Source organism: Meles meles, chromosome 1 (genome assembly GCF_922984935.1).
Source record: "Meles meles chromosome 1, mMelMel3.1 paternal haplotype, whole genome shotgun sequence".
NCBI classification, from domain to species: Eukaryota; Metazoa; Chordata; class Mammalia; order Carnivora; family Mustelidae; genus Meles; species Meles meles.
The window spans coordinates 175,628,119-175,652,501 of NC_060066.1; the positions used below are offsets into that span (position 1 = coordinate 175,628,119).

The window sequence follows — 24,383 nt, forward strand, 5'->3', positions numbered from 1 at the left end:
AGCCACACTAACCTTTCACTCCCTGAACCAGCCAAATGCCTTTCTGCTTTAGGTCCTTTACACAGACTGTTCCCATTACCTGAAGTGCTTGCACTCACCTATCTTCACTTCATTAAATGCATAATTCCGGGGTGCCTGGGTGGCTCAGTGGGTTAAGCCTCTGCCTTTGGCTCAGGTCATGATCTCAGGGTCCTGGGATCGATCCCCGCATCGGGCTCTCTGCTTAGCAGGGGGCCTGCTTTCCCCTCCTTGTCTGCCTGCCTCTCTGCCTACTTGTGATCTCTCTCTGTCAAATAAATAAATAAAATCTTTAAAAAAATAAAAATTAAAAAAAATAAATGCATAATTCCTACTCACCCCTCAATTCCCTAAGAAGAAAAGGTTTACCTGAACCCCTAGACTAGACTACCCACCACTCACGTAATATTCTCATATAACACCCTCTTCCTTCATAGTATGGTTGAGAACATTTCCCTGGACTTCTCAGTGTCACTGTAAAAAGCCCTGGAGTTCTTCAACATTTCTACATCCCCCAAGAATTAGATCTGTTGTTTTCCCCATCTGAAAGGATAATAAGACTTTTTATTTCCCCCCAAAAAGCTAGAAGGTCAAGCCTGGCATAGGTCCCTAGGCTAAGCCCCAAATGTGCTAGGAAGAAGGTAGCAGGTCTCTCCCTAGGTATTTACATATAAAGGAAGGAAGGGAGGAAGGGAGGAAGATGGACTGGACTGGGGGGCAGAAGAAAGGAAAGACAGAAGGAGGGAAGGAAGAGAGAAGAAAGGAGGGAAGGAAGGGATAAAGGGAGAAAAGGAGAGGAAGGAAGAAAGGAGAGAGCAGAAGGAAGGCAGGCAGGCAGCAAGGAAAAGCAAGGAAGAAAAAGAAAAGAAAGAATGACCGAAAGAAAGAAAAAGAAAAAAAAGAAAAAGAAAAGAGAGGAGAGAAGAAAGAAAATAAAGAAAAGGGAAGCCTCAGAACAGGAAAAGGCCTCTAGACTGTAAAAGCAGAGACCCACAAGGCTATCTGGCTTCAGGAAAGATTTTACTTGCATACCGAGGTAGATAAGAAAGTAAGGGGCTGAAGTTAGGATTTAGGCTTATTACCTTTCTAGGGTGATCCTTTTCAGGAGGAGAGAGACAGCGACCTCTTCAAAAGCAGAGAAGAATCATTTTTCCTCATCCTTCACCTACAGCTGCTCAGCTGTATGTGTAAAACAAGTGATGTGGTTCTTACAGCACTGCCCTAGGGCTAAGGACTAGGGCAGAAGCAGGCCAATACACTTATGATTATGAACTCTGTCTCTAACCCAAAATTCTTCATGTATGCATTCAGAATAAAATTAATAAAAATGAGTATTTTTAAAACCCACAAAGTATTTAAATAATAATTCTGAAATTAAAGTTCATCATCCCTGTTAGCCTATAAATTTTAAGAAAATAGTCTAATATACAGTAAAAGACTCAAAAATATTTGTTGAAAAAAATATTTGTTGAACGGATGGCGGGAAGACTATATATAAATGCAGACAGCCATTTTCAGTTTCAATAAATAGCGCCTACAGCCTTATATACTATATCTCAATAGCAAGTAATCCACAGCTTCCATTATTATTTTGGTTATGTTGGCAAGAAAACGAAAATAAAGTTGTTAAATAAGTTACCTCAGTACAAATTAAGTTTCATAGCTTTTTGTCTGTTACCTAGCCTCTAAAGCCTGTCCCAAAGGAAAAGAACGTATGCCCTTTACATTACCTTCTTCATACCTGCTTGACACTTAAAGATATTTATCTTGGCATTGACTACTGCTCCCAGGAAGTCAAGGAACAGAGCCGTTATAAACCCCACCTGTTCTGCTTAACAGAGTAAGTGGGGATATAATCACCACATTCATAACCCACCAAGAAATCTAGGCTGGGGTTAAAGCAACCAAAAGAAGCTTTTTGCTGACTGCAGAATAAAGAACCTTGCGGAGATAATGACTAAATTAACGAAACCAAAAAGTTTTCCTTTACCCATGGTAGTAAGTTTCTTAAAGAGTCACAAAGGTCTGTCAGAAAGGAGAATTTACACTGACAAAATTAATTGCACCAACTATTACAAAATATAACTTTTTTTGGCTCACTCAATGAGAGAGACAAACTGTATCCACAGAGATACATATCATCTCTCTCACTCCAAATTCACTGGCGGTTACCACCACCACCACTGCCCCCGACACATATACACTCTCCCAATGATCACTTTAGGGAAAATACATAAAATAATAAAAAATACATATTATATTATTTATATGCTAGTTAAAAGTAAATGGACTTCACTTTAGATATAAATCACATTGTGAGATTATGATCTCAACCATAGTTCATCAGGAAGTTATCAATGAACACACCACTGAACAGTTAAATAGAAAATACTGTAATTTCAACCTCAAGTTGCTTTAAAATACTTTGTGGACGGGTCAATAATCACTGAGGGATGTTACTAAATTTTATTTTTAAATAGACCTTCTGACTATCAGCCTGCAGGGGAAAAGGAGAAAAGTTTTTCTTTCATCTGAGAATTACAGAATCATACAAAAATTGTTATAGAACATGTAATCTGAAATTGGTTGTGAATTGAGTATTAGGAAACACATAAGCAAAAAACCCCCAAACCAGAGTGGTGTGACAGTAAATGACCTGCGTTCTCAAGAGAACAGCACAAAATAATTTATAGAGTGTTCTGCCTGTTCCGTTTCTTAAATCCTTAGGAAAAGGTTATTTTAAGGACACTGAAAATTACTAAGCTAAATGTCAGTCTTAAATGGGCTTAATGTACAATTGCTTCTCACAAAGGAGCTAATGCAATCTAGCAGGGCCTCTTAATTGTTACACTCTGGATATATTTTATTACTTTATCTGAACTTCAGTGTACCACATAAAAAACATCTTCTGAAGGGATGGTTACACATGTTTCAAAGTAATTTAAATTAAGAACAGCTCAAAATATTCTCCATTTAGGCTTCTAAGTCTATAGACATATGAAATCTCTCTTTAATATGTACAAAATAATTTCAATCCTTCAAGCATGTATGTGTTTTTTAATAAACGAAAAGGAAGTACCATTTGTAGGAAAAAAAAGACACTACGCATATCCAGAGATAAGTAACTTATATTGTCCTATAGACAGTGCCCTTTAATGAAGTAACATGAGCTGTAGAGTGAAAAAGGTAAGGTTTTGAATTTCAGTCCTGCCAACTTGATAATAGGGTGACCCAGACTAAGTAACAAACTCCCAGAGAAGGGTTGTTATATACTTTCATTGGATCATTGCAAGCACTGAGTTAGTACAAGTAAATCACTTAGCATAACACTTGGCATATAAAAAGCACAAGATTCATGCCCCTTTCTCCCTTCTACCTTAAATATAGCAGGAAACGCACAATCACTTTCTCTGAACCTAAGGTAACCGTTAGACCGTGGTTTTAGGCATATCTCCTACCATCAGCTCAGTCCCATACAACACACCCACCCACACACACCCAATCTGCTTTAATAGTATGTAGCCACCACAAAAAACAAGTAATAAAACAAATCATAATTTTCTCCTCCTTCATGCTCACACACTTCCTTTGTGGACTCCTTCCCAATCCAGCTCCTATGCTCAGGTACAATTTATCCCATTCTATTCAATTTATGGGTGCTGCTACTGCATTAGTTATTATATTTTTGTTACATCTATTTTTCTTGTCAAACAGTGGGTTTGATTGTTTTTATATTACTATTATTCCCATCCTAGCTCACAGAACCTAATTGATGCCTAGAACCTGGAAGATATTAGATAAATGTCTGCTAAATTAATAGCCCTAACCTGCTAAATTAATAGCCCTAACCTGCCTGTGTGGCTCAGTGAGTTGAGCGTCTGATTGTTGGTTTCGACTCAGGTCATGATCTCAGGGTCCTAGGACCCTGGGATTGAGCCCCACCTCTGCCTCTGTGCTCAGTACAGAGTTTGCTTGAAATTCTTTCCCTCACCTTCTCCATCCCCCTCTGCTCCTTGTCTCCACTCTCTTTCTCTCTCTCTCCCCCCAAAAATAAATAGAATATTTAAATGAACAGCCCCAAGGGCACCTGGGTGGTTGATTCTGCCTTCTGCTTGGTTGTGATACTGGGGTCCTGGGATGACTCCCTGCTCAAGGTGGAGTCTCCTCCTCCCTCTCCCTCTCTCCCTTCACTCATGCTCTAGCTCTCCCCCTCTCAAATGAATAAAAAATCTTAAAAAAAAAAAAAAAAGAACAGCCCAGCCTCCTCTCCCTGGCATCCTACTCATTCAACAAACATAATTCGCTCAAAATATGCCCATTCATTCCTGATTTAGGCTATTCAACAATTCTGAGTAAAACAGCAGAAACTTTTTTCCCCATTTCTGATACCTTTACTTTTTTTTTTTTTAAGGATTATATTTATTTATTTGACAGAGAGAGAGAGACCACAAGTAGGCAGAGAGGCAGGCAGAGAGAGAGGAGGAAGCAGTCGAGGAGGAAGCAGGATCCCTGTTGAGCAGAGAGCCTGATGCAGGGGCTCGATCCCAGGACCCTGAGATCATGACCTGACCCAAAGGCAGAGGCTTAACCCACTGAGCCACCCAGGCGCCCCCCTTTACATCTCTTTTGAACAAATTTCTTACATTTTAAAATATTACCGTAAAACAAATAAAGAGCAATAAAAATCTCCAATGTTTCATAAGCACTAAATCAAATAAAACTTGGCACCAAAGTTACCACTTATTTTTATCTTTATTATAACTAGTTAACTGTACCTTCAACAGGACTGTAAGTTTTTAAATATTAGTTCAGCGTATTCTAACATACTAAGTACTCAAAAGTATCTTAATGAATTAGCTAACTCACAATGGTATACATCAAACAATCAAAACCTGTTTAATTGGAAATTTAACTGTGGATTAGTAAATCCATCTGCTTCACAAAGCAAATGAGCCTGAAAAAGTTTTGCACAAACATATTCAAAATTCACAGATTTTGATTAGTTTGTCATTTAAACTAATTCTACAATCCTTTTATAAAGCAAAGAATGCCTCCCCAAACCTGTTAAAGACACTTAAATTCTTATTTGAATGTTAATTTTACTTTGCTTGAAATAAATTATCTGTATTTAAAAGATCAAGTAAAAGAGTCTCATCTGACATGCTCTGATTCTCTCACAGCTTAAAGTGAGGTCTTCTGAACTTTTTAACACCTAGCATCCCATCCTACCTTCCTTAAAGCACATATTACTTCTATTTTGTATGTAAATAATGTATGTACATGACTCATTGCTTCTCTTAGAGGGCAGGGTTTCTGATTCATCCTCTGCCCTCCCCTACCCAACACCTCTGCTATACCTTTGGAAAGAATAAACATTTAATACAATGATGGTAGAGTACTTGTGAACATATGTCAAAATGGTCTCTCTCCTTTTAACATAAATGTAAACACTGCCCCAGTATTAAGTCATATGTCACTTCATTCCCAACAGCTTATTAGGTTGCCTCACAGCCAGTGTTGCACCTTGGGCCATGTAATTCTGGAACATAGGTGGTCAACCTGGTAGGCAAAACTAACCCACAAAGATAAAGATGACTCTAGGCTGACTCTAGGGCATGAAATGGCCAGGAAAGAGACAGGAAGGAATTCTGCAGGATGGCAGCATTACTGTGTATTTTGGGATACTGGTAAAAAGGGTATAAACAAATTTCAAAACTCACCTAACTGTATACCTGAAAACTGTGGGTTTTTTTGTTTGTTTTTTTTACTGAATGTAATCATATCTAATAAATAAATAAGTAGTACTTCCCAGAATTCCACACAGGTAGCACTGCTTACAACAGCAATTATACAAAATGACAGCAGTTATACCCATTCCTGTCATCTCCTCTCTATTTGGAGAGCATGAACTCCTTAAACCATCCTGATAGTATTTAATGTACCAGAAAGCCTTCACCAGCTAAGCCTTCACCAGAGTCTTACGGGCACTCAAGATTAAAATGACATCATGCTACTGGAAATCCACACCAATAAGAACTTGGAGGAGCCACAGGCCCACAATAGTGGAAGAATTTCCCCCCATTGATCCTCAAGTTATCACAGATAACTCCTTCATCTCCCACCCATCCCCCATTATAGAAGTCTTCATGTCCCACAAAAGATTTGGTGTCTATTTATACTACAGATAAAGCCTCAGGAAAGTATACTGAGTCAGTACACAAGGGGACAGCAATATGAGGGGTCTACGATCCTGGGAAGACAGCTGCTTTTCTTTAAAGAAAATATCAGAACAGAAATATATACAAGATCATCTTTAAGAGCTGGAACAGCTTGGCGATCATTATACTAATTACGGCTAATTATACTAAGTATCAGAAAGTTTTAATAGTACCAGAAACTAGAGTAAGATGGCCAGAGCAAGAACCACAAGGCCAGAAGAAAAGTTTTTCTGACCAAAAGATCAGACCCGCTGAGTTCTCGTAATAGGTGTGTGTCTAATACCAAGATACTGTATTATGATATCAGTGTCAGATGCCATTAAGTATCTGTAACACATTACTCCCTTTGGTCTGCTTCTGCTTAGAATCTGGCATTCCATACAGCTTAATTTCAGAGAGTATATGCACTACTGCACTAATCTAGAAAGCCTAAGTATGCATACAAGTCTCAACAGTTCTATTTGTTATGAATTAATAAACTGGAATACTAGTTTATATAATAGTAAATACAATGGCCATGAGTTTCTACCACAGTTACTATAAATCTGGTTAAGTCCTCCTTCAAAGATTTTCTGAGTCAACAAAAGCTGAGTGTCAAATCAGCAATCCTTCTGAATTCAGCAGTGTAAATGTCATCCTATAAAGAGACTTGCAGGGGTGCCTGGGTGGCTCAGTGGGTTAAAGCCTCTGCCTTCAGCTCGGGTCATGATCCCAGAGTCCTGGGATCGAGCCCCACATCGGGCTCTCTGCTCAGCGGAGAGCCTGCTTCCTCCTCCTCTCTCTCTCTCTCTCTCTCTGCCTACTTGTGATCTCTGTCAAATAAATAAATAAAATCTTAAAAAAAAAAAAAAAAAAAAAGAGACTTGCAGCAGTGCTTCTGAGGCTGTACCCCTGTCTTCCAAATTACCTCTATCATGTAAACCCTAGGTCACTAAATCACACATAGAGGTCCACATCCCTTACCTGAGACCTTTGCTTCAGATGGTTTGAAATTCACAATTTTAGAAAAATAATATACATATAGTACATAAACTGTGTCACAGTCTAGGGATCTAGGGTATCAAGCATTTAATTTCACAATCAAACATACTGGCATTTCTATAGTACAACACATATTTACACCAACTATGGTAAAGACCATAAACAGCCTCAAGGTTCAAGATAGGCTTTACTTCCAAATAAGAATAAAGTTAGTGAAAAAAACCTTTGGAATTCAGAGATTAAGGGATTTCAAAATTATAGGTAAAGGTTTGTGGGCATGTGTGTGTGTGTGTGTATGTGTGTGTTAATAGATTCCATGTCCAGCATGGAGCCCAATGCAGGGCTGAACTCACAACACCAAGATCAAGTCCTGAGCCAAGATCAAGAGTCAGATGCTTAACCGACTGATCCACCCAGGCACTCCATGGGCTTATATTTTGATCTAGTGACCTATTACATTGTAAAGTCTGAGGTCTTTCACTATTTCTTAAAAAAGATAATTTTATCTTCAAGTCAGAATTTAAAGCCAACAGATCAGTGGAGAGAACCACTTTCACAGCGTTTAATTAAGCACAGCTATGAAAATTTACACTTTTCACATCATTTCTAAAGTTAAATATTAAACAGCAGTTTAAATTCTGCAGATTAAAGGATGTTAATGTATGGACCCCGATGTAAATTTTCCATTTTTGCTGTGCTTCCCAAATATTTCCAGAATAGCAAATAATGATTACTGTTATTTCACCAAAAAATGACTGAAGAAATGATAGAAGCAAGCACGTTAAACTCCAGGTGGTTTGTGTTGTAGATTAGTACTTCTCTGTGCAGTGATAGTCCATTATCTTTCCACTTCACTTCTCTAACAAAAATTGCCCAGGGATGCTTTTCCTTATTTAGAAAAGACTAAGTCAGGGACCAAAGCAATAACATTATGAAAAAACAAACAGTAAAAAGAACACTATGAAAATTTAAAGATGGGAAATTTTGTACAACACAAAAAATAATTTAGTTAGCATGAACAATAGTCAGAACCACAGTATTTTGAATTCTTAGTCCTAATTCTAAGACTCATCCTCAGCCTCAACTGAGAATGGGGACATGTTCCAAAAGAACAAATTTTTACATAGAAACTGGTAAAAATGGTTCCCAGGAATTCAAGAGCTATGGCTAAGGGAATTTCTCAACTTCTCAAACTTCTCAAGAAATGTTCAACTTCTTGAGTAACTTCTTGGGAAGTTAATCATCTACAATAAACATCCTTTACTTTCACATTCAGGGGGAAAAACTTCTTTTAAAAAAGCAATTTAAGGGGCACCTGGGTGGCTCAGCGGGTTAAAGCCTCTGCCTTCGGCTCAGGTCATGATCCCAGGGTTCTGGGATCGAGCCCCACATCGGGCTCTCTGCTTAGCGGGGAGTCTGCTTCCCTCTCTCTCTCTGCCTGCCTCTCTGCCTACTTGTAAAAAAAAAAAAAAAAGGCAATTTAAAAGCCTTCATTCTTTGTCAGGTCTAATTTTACTTCGGGTTTCTTAAAAAGGCAAAGAAAAAAAAAAAAGGAAGAAGAGTGAATATGCAAGCACAAAATGGTGGGTTAGTCATGCCTAAAGCTTAGTATCTGCTCCTACCGCTCTTCTCCCCGTCTGTCCTCTTCTCCCCGTCCGACCGGTAGGCTCTCAGTGAAAGGTAATAGGAAGGAGTCTTTTGTTTATCATCGGCATAAGAGGGATAATCTAAGTCCCTATCTTCTATCTTAGCTGTAAAAAGATTCACTACTTTTTTAATGATTAATCAAAGCAGTTAGCATTTTAGAAGGATCTTTGCAAAAAGTTTATTTCCCTGTGATAATGACATAAACTATTATATGTCAAAAGACTAGTGATAACTTGATATCACTGTTTTACAACATTACTGCTGGGGCAACAGTGCAGTCAGTTAAGCATCTGACTCTTGGTTACCGCCCGAGTTGTAATCTCAGGGTCGGGAGATCTGGAACAAGTCAGAGTCTGCTTGAGATTTTCTCTCCCTCTCCTTTTGCCCCTCCTGCTCATGTGAGAGTGTGCACACTGGCGGGCACGCCCTCACTTTCTCTCGCTCAAATAAATAAATAAATAAATAAATAAATCTTTTTAAAAATTATGCTAGTGCAATTCAATATCCTCTAACGGAAAGAACATTCTATTTGGAGTAAGAAAACTTGATCGGACACATAAAAACTATCATGTGATTTCATAAGTCTCAATTTCTTCATGTGTGCAGGAAATAATATCAACTACTTCATACTAGTGTTAATTCCACTTTTACTTCAACTCACTAAATGCCAGCTACTGCTCAGAGGTTAGAGGTAAAATAATGAAGTTTTTGTTCTCATGGAGTTTATATTCCAGAGTAGAGAAACAATGAACAAGAAAAAATAATTTCAGTAGCTAACAATAAACACCATTAAAAAAAATCATTTTGACAGTGACTGACAAGTGAGGTCTACTTTAGATAGGCTGTTATGGAAAGGATTCTCTAAGCAGTGACATCTGAATGAAGACCTATATAACAAGAAGGAATCAGTCATGCTACAGACTAGGAGTAATAACAAGGCAGGAAACTATGCAAAGTCCCTGAGGCAGGAATAAATCTGAGGCACTCTAGGAACAGAAAAAAATCTAGAGTGGACAGAAAGTGGTGAGCAAAGGAAGTAGTACTATAGCAAAATAAATGGAGGCAGATAACCAAGCAAGTCTAAGTTATAATAAAGAGTTTGGATTTTTTCCTTAAGTCACTAGAGAATTTTAAGCAGGGAAATAACAATAAGATCTTTCATTTTTCGTTTTCTAAGATCACTTAGGCTGCTGATAGAAAATGCATTTTAGAGAGCAAAAATGGAAACATAACAGTTACGAAGTTTTTTGCAACAGATCAAGTGAGACATGATGGTGGTTTATATACTACCACGGTAGCAAGAAAAAATGGGAGATGTTGAGAGGCTTAATGAGGTGATATATTCGACAATATCAGAAAATACCTAGAATGGTGATTAACATCTAGCAGAGGCTTGCGGCAGATTGTACTTTCCAACAAAGACCTACAATAATATGACTCATCCCACAAACTCTTCTAAAAACTGCCACTGACTCATTAAAAAGTGGAGCCTTCTACCTGTGAGTGGTCTTCATAAACTGCCTGAAGAAGGTAAACTATTACCCAACTGAGCAGAACTATAATAATGCCAATTATTGTACCTTCTCTTCCAGCATCACAAACAGCACAGGAATCTTAATCTCCCAAAACCAGATAACTGAGCCCACATTAAGTAAGGATGAAGGAGAAATGAGATCCTTCGTTCATTTTGCTACCTGAAGAAATGCAACACTAAATTATATGGAAAATTCTTAATAAAATGTTATTAAGTTGTAGAATATCATGCAAAAGATGATCTAGTTATATACAATCTACATAATGTATATTTAAAAATAAACAATTTTTAGGAAAACTATTTTCCAAAACACAGAAGAATTTCAGATGGGACTTTCCTGCCTTCTACTGTATATGCTTTTCAGTACTATTTCAATTTCTTAAAATTAAGGGTGTTGTCTCTTCCAGAACAATAAAACCACTGTTTTAAAGCTTTAAAAAAGGAATCAATGTCACCAAATTATGCAGAGACAGTGCTATTAAAATTAAATGTGAAAAAGGCAAGAGTACCCACTGTATTTAGCAACAAAGCTATCACTGGAGACCTTTGTTAGGATTTTCAGTAAAATTTGGAGTTAAAGACTGCTGCAGAGTAAATGTAAGATGGATGGATACAAACAGTGCAGAAAAGGATTTCCACAGGTTTAAGGAGAGAGAGCAAGATGGTATTTCCAGCGAGACACAGAAAGAGCAGAGACATTTTCTGACTTGGAAGAAATATGACCATGTTAATCTGAATTAAAAAGTCAGCAGGTCCTAAAATTCATATAGAAATTCAAAGGACCCAAAATAGCCAAAACAATCTTAAAAAAAAAAAAAAAAGAAAAGAAAAAGAAAAAGGATGAAAGACATATAACCCAATTACAAAGCTATAATAATTATAACGGTGTGACACTGACGTAAGGGGAGACATAAAGATCAATGGAGTAGAATTAAGAGGCTAAAAATAAACCCTCATGTTTATGGTCAACTGATTTTCAACAAGGGTGCCAAGATAAAAAAAAATAGTCTTTTCAATACAGGGTGCTAGAATAATTGGATAGCCACACATGAAAGAATAAAAAATAAGAGAAAGAATGTCACCCTTAGCTCACACCATGTACAAAAATTAATTCAAAATGAATCAAAGACCTAAATATAAGAGCTTAAACTTTAAACTCTTAGAAGAAAGCAGGTATAAAACTTTCTGACCTTAGATAAAACAATGGTTTTATGTCACCAAAAGCACAAGCAACAAAAGATAAGGTTAAGTTAAACATAATCAAATTTGAAAATTTTGTGCTTCAAAGAACACCATCAAGAAAGTAAAAAGACAAGGTAGCTCATTTTGGTTAAGCAGCTGTCTTGGTCTCAGGTCATGATCTCAAAGGTCCTGGGATCAAGCTCCCTACTGAGTGGGGAGTCTGCTTCTCCCTCTACCTCTCCCACTAGGCTCATGTTCTCTCACTTCTCTTTTTCTCTCAAATAAAAAAAAAGAAAGTAAAAAGACAACCCACAGAAAAAAAAATTCGCAGATTATGTATCTAAGATATACCAAAAAAAAAAAAAAAAAAGTCCTACAACTCAAAAAAGACAAATAACAATTTAAAAATTAGCAAAGGATCTGGGAGCACCTGAGTGGCTCTGCTGATTAAGCAACTGACTCCTGATGTTGGCGTGGGTCATGATCTCAGGGTCATGAGATTGAGTTGGCTCTGTGCTGGCCTACTTAAGACCCTCTCTCTTCCTTCCCCTCTGCCCCTTGCCCCATCCTGCTGCTCTCGCTCACGTGCTCTCGCTCACGTGCTCTCTCTCAAAAAATAAAAATAAAAAAATAAAAATTAGCAAAGGACCTGAATAGGTATTTCTCTAGAAAAGATACAAATGGCCAATAATCATACGAAAAGGTGCTCAATATCAGCAGCCATCAAGGAAACTAAAATCAAAACCATAGTAACATAGTACTTCATACCCACTTAGGATGGCTATAATCAAAATGACAGATAATAACAATATTGGCAAGGATGTAGAGAAATTGAAACCCTTATACCTCTGGTGGGAATGTGAAATCATGCTGCTGCTTTGAAAACAGTTTGGCAATTTCTCAAAAAGTTAAACATAGGGCGCCTGGGTGGCTCAGTGGTTTGGGCCGCTGCCTTCGGCTCGGGTCATGATCTCAGGGTCCTGGGATCGAGTCCCACATCGGGCTCTCTGCTCGGCAGGGAGCCTGCTTCCCTCTCACTCTCTTTGCCTGCCTCTCTGCCTACTTGTGCTCTCTCTCTGTCAAATAAATAAATAAAATCTTTAAAAAAAAAAAAAAAAAGTTAAACATAGAGTCACCATATGACCCAGCAATTCCACTCCTATGTATATCTAAGAGACATGAAAACATATGTCCACACCAAAACATATGTACACACATGTTCATAGTAGCATTAGTCACAATACCTAAAAAAAATGGAAACAACTCAAATGTCTATTAACTGATGAATGGATAAATATAAATGTGTAGTACTCATACACAGAATATTCAGTTGTAAAAAGTATTAATATGTGCTAAAATATGGATGAATCTTGAAAACATTATGCTAAATGAAAGAAGCCATATTAAAATTAGTTAAAGAACACTTTTGTAATATGATTCTACTTACATGAAATGTACAAAATAGGCAAATCTATAGAGACCAAAAGCAGATTAGTGGTTGCCTAGGTTGGGGGTGAAATACTGGTAACAATATAATAGAAACTGTTTCTTTTGGGGGTGATCAAAGTTTTCTAAAATTGTGGAGACAGTTACACAATTCTGTGAACATACTAAAAACCATTTAATTGTATTCTTCAAATAGATGGTATGTGAATTATTACCTGTTAACACACACACACACACAGAAAAAAAGCAACAAGCAGCCCAAAGATTTCCTAAAAATTTCCACATGAAATTGTTACAACAAAGGTGTTTAGTTGTTGTATTGCAAAATAAATATTCTTAAAATAAACCACAAAAGCCCAACATAGAAAGGAATTTTAAGATACATGAGACAAAGGGAGTAGAGAAAACAAAAAAGAGGCGAAAATCTATAGACTGGGGTCCTTGAAAATTTGTGAACAGATGGAATCCAGAATACCCAAGGATTACCTCTTCCACTCTGATGGGGAAGAATGCAGGCAAGGGTTGGCAGGAAAGTAGGTATACTACTAAGTGTGGATACAAGATGTTAAGAGTGTTCCCACTAAATGTACTCCATTGTCTCTGGGAAGCATGGCACCTTCCCTGAATGATAGAGGAAAGAGAAGGGTTGAGAGAAATGTAGACAGCTGTCAAAGGGACAAAGCAAATATTCACCCAATATTTTATCTATCCATCTGTGTTACAGTAGTAATGCTAAAATAAAACACAACAAATGAAGTAGACAATCTTAGCATGAAGGCCTAATGTAAACATAACTCCAGGAAATAGAAAATGGACTTTCATAATAAATTTTTTTTTTAATTTTTAATTTATTTATTTGACAGACAGAGATCACAAGTAGGCGGAGAGGCATGCAGAGAGAGAGGAGGAAGCAGGCTCCCCGCGGAGCAGAGAGCCTGATGCGGGGCTCGATCCCAGGACCCTGAGACCATAACCTGAGCCGAAGGCAGAGGCTTCAACCCACTGAGCCACCCAGGCGCCCCTCATAATAATCTTAATATTATCATGTGAATGGGAAAAAATCAATTATGAATACCTCAAAACACTTCCTCTGAATATAATTCCATTAGTATGACTCCGTGTACCTTATAAATGTAATGCTTGCAATAAAATTTTAAAAAAGTAAATTTAAGGAACTAGTCTAAGAGAATCCTTCATGATAAAATGAGAAGGAAAATAAATGACTGGGCTAGCCATTTGTTTGTCTTTCTCTATAAGCAATAAAAGGAATAAATCCTTAATCTAAATCACTTGTGCATTGTCCTGGCTTTGACTGGAATTAGTTTAAGTATTTGAAAATCTGATCCTATGACAATTACCACATACGGGAGTGGCATATTTAAGAACAATCTATTTTCCATCCTTCCACAAATTATTATCATCAATAAAACTGCTTGCAACAGAAGCAAGAGCTGACTGCTTGTCTCATACAACACTCTAAGCAAAAGATCCCACACAATTCTACAGGCTCTGGATAATTAAACAAAAGCCACTGCTGTTGATATAAGCTCAATCATGTTTTATATAAACCATGGAAACGTACATATTTGTTGTTAGTATATTCTGCAAAACTTACAAGGCTGTGTAAAACACAATTCCAAACAGCCTTCTGACTCTCATCTCTAAACCAAGTTTTAAGGGCCTTGGACATTCCATTCACTACAAGAACAATGCACCACACTGTAGGACTTGAACATCATAATGCTCAGTACTGCCACTGAGGAGTTTACAAACTTGTACAGATAAAGAATGTACTGTAGATATGGCTAGTTAATGTTAACAAATATAAAATGATTAAAAGCCCAAAAAATTATATAAGCAAGTTTCAAGGGTACTGAAACGGAAAAATCGAGGCTGACCAGAGTATTTAAGAAAGCAAACAATACAAAATTTCCATATTCTTCTTCCCACTGATACTCCTTACCATTTTAGAAGCTTCCTTTGTTTTCTTTTCATCATATTTAGATTAGATACAATTTTTCTTTTCTTTTACAATTTGAAAATGACTTATTAGCTTTGGACTTCTAATATATACCATATAAGCCTAATAAAAACTGTCAGAAACAGTTTATTCAGAAAAGTATAAATTCACTTTAACTGTTTGATGGGAGTGGCGCTGGTATCTTTCTAGGAGGATATGAAACTACCTCTTCTACATCTTTGTAAGAAAAATACGTATACTTAAGCTCTTCAAAATTCTTGATCATCTTCCAAACATTGCTAAGGACTGCCAAATAACACTTAACTGTGTTTCAACTACCAGTGGTTGTTTTTTTTTGTGTGTGTGTGTAATTATTTATTTATTTGATAGGAAAAAGAGAGAGAGTCCAAGAGCAGGGGGCAAGGAGGGAGAAGCTGACTCACTGCTGAGCAGGGAGCCCAAAGCAGGGCCTGATCACAGCATCCTGGGATCATGACCTGAGCTGAACGCAGACACTTAACAGACTGAGCCACCCAGGGTGGCCCCCAACCATCAGTAATTCTGAAATGTAAAATCTCTCCCAGGTAGCATGTAATAGGGAAGAATATATGATTTTTCTAATGATTCTTTTTACAGAAAATACTTTTGAGTGGCCCCAGTAACTTACTAATTCGCTGTTTCTAACTTTCTCTCTAAAATGTTACAAAAACAATATAAATAGAGTTAAACATTTTGGGATAATGATGAAATAAATCAAATGTTATGATCTCAACTAGTTCCTCAAACAACCTGACTAATAACCTTTAATGTGTCCCTAGCCATTCCATTTTTTCAGGTACCAAGGCCATTAATCTAAATCTTTTACTATACTCCTTAAGTCCTAACTCTACCCTTATTTTTAACATGGATCTTGATTCCTGTTCTACATTTAAGCAAAATCCTACTGTAGAAGGCCTACCCCTTAATTCCATATCCCTCTCTACCTCTTTCACAATAAAACATCTCCAGCAATCTACATTCACTTTTTCTACTTCTTCCCCTTACTCTTTAAACCAATCCAACCTGTCTTTCCTCCACACCAACCACCCGAAAGAAACTGATCTCACTAAGGGCATCAATGATCTCCAAACTGATCAATCCAGTAGATATTTTTAGTCTTCACCTATTCAGTCTTCTCAACAGTACTCAGGCCAACTCACTATTCCCACCTTGACTGCCACATTCTTCTGGTTTTTCTCTTTTATCTCTGGCTGTCTCTTGTCCCTCTCCTGTGCAGTTTTCTTCTCTGCCAATCCCTTGAATATGACTGTGGTTTAAAAATCTGTCCACAAATCCTTTGACACTCCTCTCAAAAGGTAGGGCCTAATTCCCCTTCCAATGCCTCAAATTCCTAATCCCATGAGCATGAGCTAAATTGTATGATGCATTTTTAATGAACAGAATAAGGCAGAAGTGATGTTCTCAGACTAAGTCATAAAAGGCACCATAGTGACCTCCTCACTTTCACTTTGATCACTCCCTCTGAGTGAAGCCATAAAGCTGATCAGAATGACACTAATCTAGCCCAATGGAGAGGCTGGCTGGTGAGGAACTGAGGCCACATTCCAACAGCCAGCAAGGAACTTAGGCCTTGTGCCAAATGCTGGGTGAGTGAGTCATCCTGGAAGCAGATCCTTCAACTCTAGTCAAGCCTTTCACAGGACAGCAACCCTAGCCAAAGTCTTGACTATAACTTCTTGAGACTCTGAGCCAGAACCACCCAGCTAAGTCACTCCCAAAGTTCTGAGCCACAGAAACTATGAGAATGTTTGTTGTTTTAAATTGCTAAGTACTGGGGTAACTGACTACAAAGCATTTACTAATCCAATGTTGTTTCTCAGCATCCTAATTATTCTCTCAATTCTCCATATATAAAGCTAATATATATCTGTAACCAGACTTCTTTCCTCAATTCTAAACTACAGGACATCTTTTTATCAATTTCAACATGCCCCAAAGCAACCTCTTCCCCAACCTGTTCCTCCTCTCTTCCCTCTCATCATTCACCCATATAAAACCAAAAACCTGCATTTCATTAGACAACTTCTCCCGTTATAGTCAAATCCAAACACTAACTCCTAAAAATATGATCTGATTATTTCTCTGCAATGACAGTCTTCTTTAAAGAATACCTGTACCTCCTGATCAATTTTAAAATCATAGAGACAACCAGACATCATGTACCACTTGAAGTAATGTTTCACCTATGAAGAATTCTTGCCCAGAAGAAAAAAAATTATCTGATTAAGCTTCTAGCTCTACTTATCCATTTATACAGTTCCTATATTGTAGGAAATACAGACAACAAAGGAACATGTTTAAACACACCACAAGAACACTGCCAGTAAAATCTAGAATGTGGAAAATTCTACAGAATAAATGATCTGGTTTCTTCAACAAACAGGAAAAGAGAAAGAAATGGAACTGGAATTCTGACTCAAACCAACTGGTGAGGGAGAGATGTTTGAGACAATCAAGGAAATCGAACACTGATATTTCATATTAGTAAATTATTATTAATAATACTTAGTTGTAATAATGATATTGTGATAACATTTTTTTAAAAGAAAGACCTTAACTTTTAGTAATACATCTGAAATATTCACAAATGAAAGGATACAGTATCTAGGATCTACTTCAAAATGAACCAGTGGGGAAAGAAGGAGCTGGTGGAAGTATTAACAAAACTAGATTGGCTATATGTTGATAACTGTACAAACTGGATGACAGGAATTCATTTTACTATCCTCTTTTATGTATGTTTGAAATTTTATGTAATAAAAGTTTTTCTAGGGGCTCCTGGGTGGCTCAGCGGGTTTAAAGCCTCTACCTTCGGCTCAGGTCATGATCCCGGGATCCTGGAATTGAGCCCTGCATCGGCTCTCTGCTCAGCGGGGAGTCTGCTTCCTCCCCTCTCTCTGCCTGCCTTTCTGCCTACTTGTGATCTCTGTCAAATTAAAAAAAAAAATTTTTTTTTTTTCTATAATGAAAAGTACTCACAACACTTAATGATTTCCACTGCCCTGGGGGGTAAAGTTCAAATTCCTTAGCACAGTTTACCAAGAAAGCCTTTCATTATCTGGCCCCTACCTACCTCTTCAGCTCATCTCATGACCATCTCACCGCCCAAACTTCAGAGCTATCTAACTCCTTACTCTTGGCTCCTTTGAAAACATTTATTCCCTTTATCTCAAGCAGTTATCTCTCCCTCTGCTCACACAGCTAACTTCTATTTATCACAGGTCACAACAAACCTGTTTCTTCTAGGAAACTTTCCATGACCCTCCAAGACTGAATCAAGTTACTTACCTAGATACCCCTAAGCATCCTATTCTTCCCTGATCACAGCTCTTACTTGCTGCATCCCCCAGCAGACTCCAGGCGTCAGGAAAGCATAGATTTCCATTTTATTGGCCATTTTAATGCCTCCTTCGGGCATTGCACCTGGCACACAGTAGGTTCTCAATAAACATTTGATAAATTTACAAAAGGCATGACCTTCACTAATTTTCTAACCTTCCAACTCCCCATAGAGAACTACCTCCATTTTCCTTCCTTTCTCACCTTCCTTTGTGATAATGATTCACATAAATGGTTGGCTGTTCACAGTGTTCCAAATTTATACCTTAGCCCTCCCTAGGTATCTTATCTAATAAGCTAATTATTTATATGCTATAAACTAACACTGATAGGCCTGATCTTCCATTTCCAGGCCTGACCTATGGCTCCAAATGCCTTCCAGACTCAGTATCCCACTATCTCCCATATACATTTTTACACCAGAGCTGCTCAGAAATCCTCAGTATCTTCTTAACGCACCTTTATGTTCTCAAGTTTCCCATTTTGTGCATATTTCCCATTGCCCAAAATGCCCTTCTTCTCTTCTCCCTCTATCCTATAAATCTCAGCTCAAATGTCTGTCTCCTCTTTTCCAGGCAATGTTCCCACAGCACTCCACTCTTTTTTTTTTTTTTTAAGATTTTATTTATTTGATAGAGATTACAAGCAGTCAGAGAGGCAGGCAGAGAGAGAGGAGGAAGCAGGCTCCCCGCTGAGCAGAGAGCCCGATGTGGGGCTCAATCCCAGGACCCTGAGATCATGACCTGAGCCGAAGGCAGAGAATTTAACCCACTGAGCCACCCAGGCGCCCCTCTATTCTTATTTCTACTGTAGTATTTACTATATTGTTTTGAAATTTATCATACTGTTTTGAAATCATGTTTAGGTGTCTGCTGCTAGACTGTGAGTTCCTAGGTAGAAAGGACTCTTCTTCATTCTGTACCACCACCATATTAATACAATGCCTGTTACAAAGTCAGCCCTAAGTAAATACTTGCTGAATGAACTACACTGTACTGTTTCTAATAATTAAGAGACTGAACTGGAGCTGAAAAGACTGTCTAAATAATACTTTCCTAAAACAGACAATTTCTCTCTTCTTGTATTGGGCAGAACAATACTATATTAAGTTCTTTTTCAAAAACTGGAAATTCAGAGTATGAAAATTAAAGAAAGATAAAGTAAAAAGACCATTCATTCCCAGAGAACAGGTCTAGGTCTGGGCCCAGGCCCAGAGAAAAAGATCCAGGCTGAGATGATGTTTAGGCAAAAACTATTCAGTTCATGGCACTCCCAGTGATTCTAACCTAACTCTTGAGATTTTCCCAATATCAAATCTCAGTAAAGGCAAACTCTAAAGCAAGGCCAAATCTACTTTAGTTCAGGGTTTTCACGGCCACCCTGGAACAGATCTCCAACCACAGAGTCTGACCAGAGCCTAAGTGATTTTGGAAAAAAGGTACAGAGTGATTGCTATTTATTACTCTGCTAAAAGGCTAATGTAATTAATTCAGATACTTTTTCTGGAAGATGTAGTTCCAAGTTATCAGACCCACGTAAATCACTAAGCTGTACCTTCTAAGCCTTCTGAATCCTAATGTACTAAAACACTGTCCAAGTGTATGGAAGTCCTTGCCAATGTTCAATGTGCCTCTTTAAGAGAATACCTATCCTCTTCTCATCATTATGGGACCTCCTCTAATTTGGGATTAGGTATCATTTTATTTTCACAAGATCATTTTACTTTATAATACTTCCTTGCTGTTCCTCTACAAGCAAATGCTTTAATACCAAAGAACCAGAAAAGGGAGGGGAAAAAAAGACTTCTAAATAGCCATTAGTGAGAAATATGATATCTCCTTCAGCTGACAAGGATGATGTTTTATAGAGTCTGGTCTCAGAAGGCAGAAATTAGGTATTGGGGGAAGGGCGAGAGAAGTATACAGAAAACCTGTATTTAGTTAATAAGGCAAGGAGCAATTATCAAGGTATTCAAAAACTCAAAGGGTAAGGAGGCAGAAAAAGGATACACTAAAGGGAAGAAAAAAAAAAAACGGGAAAAAGGAAGATTCTGTCTGGGCTAGGAGCTCCGAAGAACCCTAGCTTGGGACTTCTCCAGTATGGCCCTAGATTTAGACCAATACAAATTTGGGATTTGTAGAGTTAACTTAATTCCATAGTGCCACTTATTGAAATTACTCTACCTTGAATAGGCTAGAAAGGGTCCATGGGAATTTCGGATTATCATGTCTACTAAAACCCAACAGTACTCTTCATCTGTCTGAGCCATGGGATTTCATAATTCCAGAGTTTTCAGAATGTAATGTTCAGCTGCATCTCTTTCATGGCTACCTAAAGATAATCTTGAACAATAGGTTTAAATCGCATTCAGGTTTGGTCTTTTTCTCCCTTTAAAAATTATGTAGAGAAAGGACGTTGATAGTTAAAGGATGTTGAAAGTTGTATTTTTTTACTCCTGCAGACTAGCCTTTAATAACTCACAGCTTGCACTTTTCTCCTCCCTGCAGATAAGTGCAATGAAAACAGAAAGCCAGGAATCTGGAATCCTCATTACTCCACTTACTGCTAGCTTTGTGATCTTGAGCAAATAATTTAAAAGCCTACAGTCTCAGATTCCAAAACTATAAAATGAGGATAACAAATACCCATCTTGCGTAAGTTACTGTGAGTGAAATGAATTAAGGGAACCACTAAACCAGAATATAAACTCCAGAGAAAACGAATGGTGAATATCTTAATCTGTTGATTCTTGCTCACACACACACATATGTGCGCACACAACTCCACACACCCTAGCCCAAATGTTAATAATATAATAATAATTAACATATAGTGGGAGTTCAATAACTATTTTTCAAATGAACGAAAATACTGCCCCCACCTCTCTCATCATTAACCCAAAAGTGATGATTTTCTTTTTCTATAATGTTCTGAAGCCTTCAAGAAATTCTATTTTGTCCTTTTAAGACGTTCTTCCCTTTCGTTGGCTATTATTAACTATACACTGTTCAGAGACCGTACCTTTGTAGGTAATTTCTCTAATAACACCCACGTATTTCTAATGCAGTAGGTGTGGAACGAATAGTCATAAGATTCATGGCAATTCGTGCACTTGCTTACGGCCACTGGTTCGCGTTTAACTACAGCGAGGCCCTAAACTCAGCACTCCCCAAAATACAACTTTCAGGAGACGCCGCATATCCATTTCTGTCTTCGCCAGCAAAAGCCGCCTGGGTGGGAAACCATTGGCTTCAAAAGTTAAGGCATCAGTTACGCTCGCCTCTCACAGAATAGAGGAGTGCGTCCCATGAAACAAACACTCAGTTTGGGCAGACAGGAGGGATTTCGGACTTGTTCGTGCGGCCCGAGAGCCAGTCACCTTAGGACCTGCTCGTGTGAACCCGCTCGGAGAAAACAGCGCTCTTTAACCCCTGGAGAGAAGCTAAGGGGCGCGGCCGTCTACAGGGTTTGGTGTGCCAATGTCAAGTTCGCGATAAAGTGGGGAGACCACACGGACTGTATAACCTGACTTTTTAAATCATGCCTAGGACCACCCTCACCCGCCTACATCCCCGCTGGATCCCACCACAGCTTAATACCGGACCCTAAAAAAGGAACGCGGCTCGCCCCTAATCCATAAATCAGACAACCACTGCCTGCTTATTGGCTGCGCCAGCATCTCCTTCACCCTCATTGGCTATCCGGGACGTAAAACCTCCCCTCACGAGGGAACCCTCCGGTACGGCGGCACCCCCAGCTTAGCAACCTCTACCCCGCTACCAAAAAGCCCTCCTCCCCCCCCCCCCCCCCCGGGATAGCGACCTCCGAAGTGCTCGGAGCTTTGCCCCACGAGGTCTCACCGTGTAATAGGAAAGCAGCCCTGCATTGTAGTCCAGCACAAACCAACGGTACTGCCAGCCCTTCATCACGTTAGTCCATTTACTCAGCGGCCCTTCCATGATAGACGCCATCTTGGGAGCCGCCAATGACAACAAACGGCCTGACGTCACTTGCCTATAAGGCATTCACCATGTGGGGGCGGGGCCGCCGCGGGAAGAGGCGGGACCAGGCGGGGCCGGGGCGGGGCCAGCTGTGCTCCTCGTAAACGCTCCCTCCCATGCCCACACCTATCAACCTCAAAACAAGCTTTCTTGGGACGTCTATTGTGTGCAGAACTGGGTGCCAGGGATGTTGGGAATGCAAGCATGAATACCGTTAAGATTATTTATTAAAATAAGTAATTTTATTACGCATGATGATACCTCACAAGTCCCAAAGATTTCACATCTGATATTCATTTATGCATTCATTTCACAAATCCATTCATTTAAGAAATACTTGCTATTTTGTGTTAGATACTCTTAGGCTTTGGGGATTCAGCAGAGACTTCATGAGGGGTGGAGGGGAACAAGCAATAAAATAGTAAATTATGTAGTATATTAAACACTGGTAAGTGCTGTGGAGAAAAATTAAGCAAGGAAAAAGGCAGAAAGTGGGAGATGCAATTTTAAATTCCCAAATAGAGAAGGCTTGAAGAAGGTAACTTTTGAGCAAAGACCTAAAGAAAATGGATAGAACCTGGGAGAAGCCTTCCAAGGGAAGGAATGACAAGTGCAAACACCTTTAGCCTGGCATGTTAAAATATCAGCAAGTTCAGTGTGAGTGGATGTCATGAGCACATTATGAAGTGCATACACAGGCTGTGTCTTTTCACAAAGTCAGCTTTATTCAATCATAAAGCAAAGTTAATCACAATTATAAAGCAGGTTCAGGATTCCAAATTCAATGACATTTCACCATGTGATTAAACTTGGCTTCTTAGCACATAGAGCAGGACAGAAGATAAACCATACAACAACCAGGATTACAGAAAGGTCTAGGAAGTTAAGGAACAAACACAAAGTCAGTCTGTGGGCACACAGTTGAGATAAGGCCTCGGTCTGATCCAGGTCAGCTTTCAGCATTTACTGTTTATTATGTTCATGTCATAAAGGATCTCAGTTCTGTTCAGAGATCAAACTGACCAAGCCTTTGGTGGCAGTTGCCTTTTTTAAGTGGTCACACATAGAGAGGTCATGTCTGAAGAGTCTGTTTGCTGCAAAAATCCTCCTCTTTTTGAAGGCATTTAATTGGGCTTGGAACCCCGCAGGTGTCTTCTGGTTCTGCTTATTACCAGTTCTGGGCGATTAGATGATGCTGGTCCCAGAGATCTCTCCCAGGTCCTGTACCTTTAACTACTTGTGTTATTGCTTGACACAGGCTCCTGCTTAACAGGAGTGACTCCATTTTGCTTTCTATGGTGCAACAGCGAGCTAGAGAGAAAGTTGTACGAGACAAGGTCAAAGAAGTAAGGGTAGGGGCGCCTGTGTGGCTCAGTGGGTTAAGGCCTCTGCCTTCTGCTCAGGTCATGATCCCAGGGTCCTGGGTCCCAACCCTGCATCCGGCTCTCTGCTCTGCAGAAAGCCTGCTTCCCCCTCCCCCCTGCCTGCCTCTCTGCCTACTTGTGATCTCTGTCTGTCAAATAAATAAATAAAATCTTTAAAAATTAAAAAAAAGAAGAAGGAGTAGATCACTGAGAGCCTGTAAGGACAATGAAAAAATTGTCATGTTATATTAGGCACCGTTCAAGGTCCTGGAAATGCAACAGTGAAGGATCCAGAAAGGTTCCTTCCTTTCTAAAAGATTAAATTTGGTGATGAAAAGCAAACACTAACTAAAAAAGTAAATAAGAAAAATATCTAATACTGATTTAAAACAAAAACAAAACCTTGCAGAAAATTTAAGTAAGGTGATATAATAGGAAGTCAGTGAGTGGCTTCTTTATATTGGGGGTGGTGGATCCAGAAATGGCATTTAGATTAAGATGTGAAGGATAAGAAAGAGCCAGCCATGAAAATATGAAGGAAAGAACTAAAAAGGGAGTTGAGAAATGGGGCATTAGCTAGAAGTGGAAGTGAGATCAAGGGAGAGGTTTTCTTCGTCTTTTATTTATTTTTTG

General features: G+C 38.7%; 1 protein-coding gene across 5 annotated transcripts in view; it reads right to left on the reverse strand.

The window, feature by feature from the left end:
* OSBPL9 (oxysterol binding protein like 9) overlaps nucleotides 1-22,362 on the reverse strand; it is a 180,742-nt gene extending 158,380 nt beyond the window's left edge. For all 5 annotated transcript variants that reach the window (XM_046028113.1, XM_046028122.1, XM_046028115.1 and 2 more), the window contains exon 1: nucleotides 22,246-22,362. In XM_046028113.1, coding sequence (XP_045884069.1) covers nucleotides 22,246-22,356 — 111 coding nt within the window. In that variant the 5' untranslated portion in view covers nucleotides 22,357-22,362. The remainder of the gene's footprint in view (nucleotides 1-22,245) is intronic.
* Nucleotides 22,363-24,383: the final 2,021 nt, after the last annotated feature.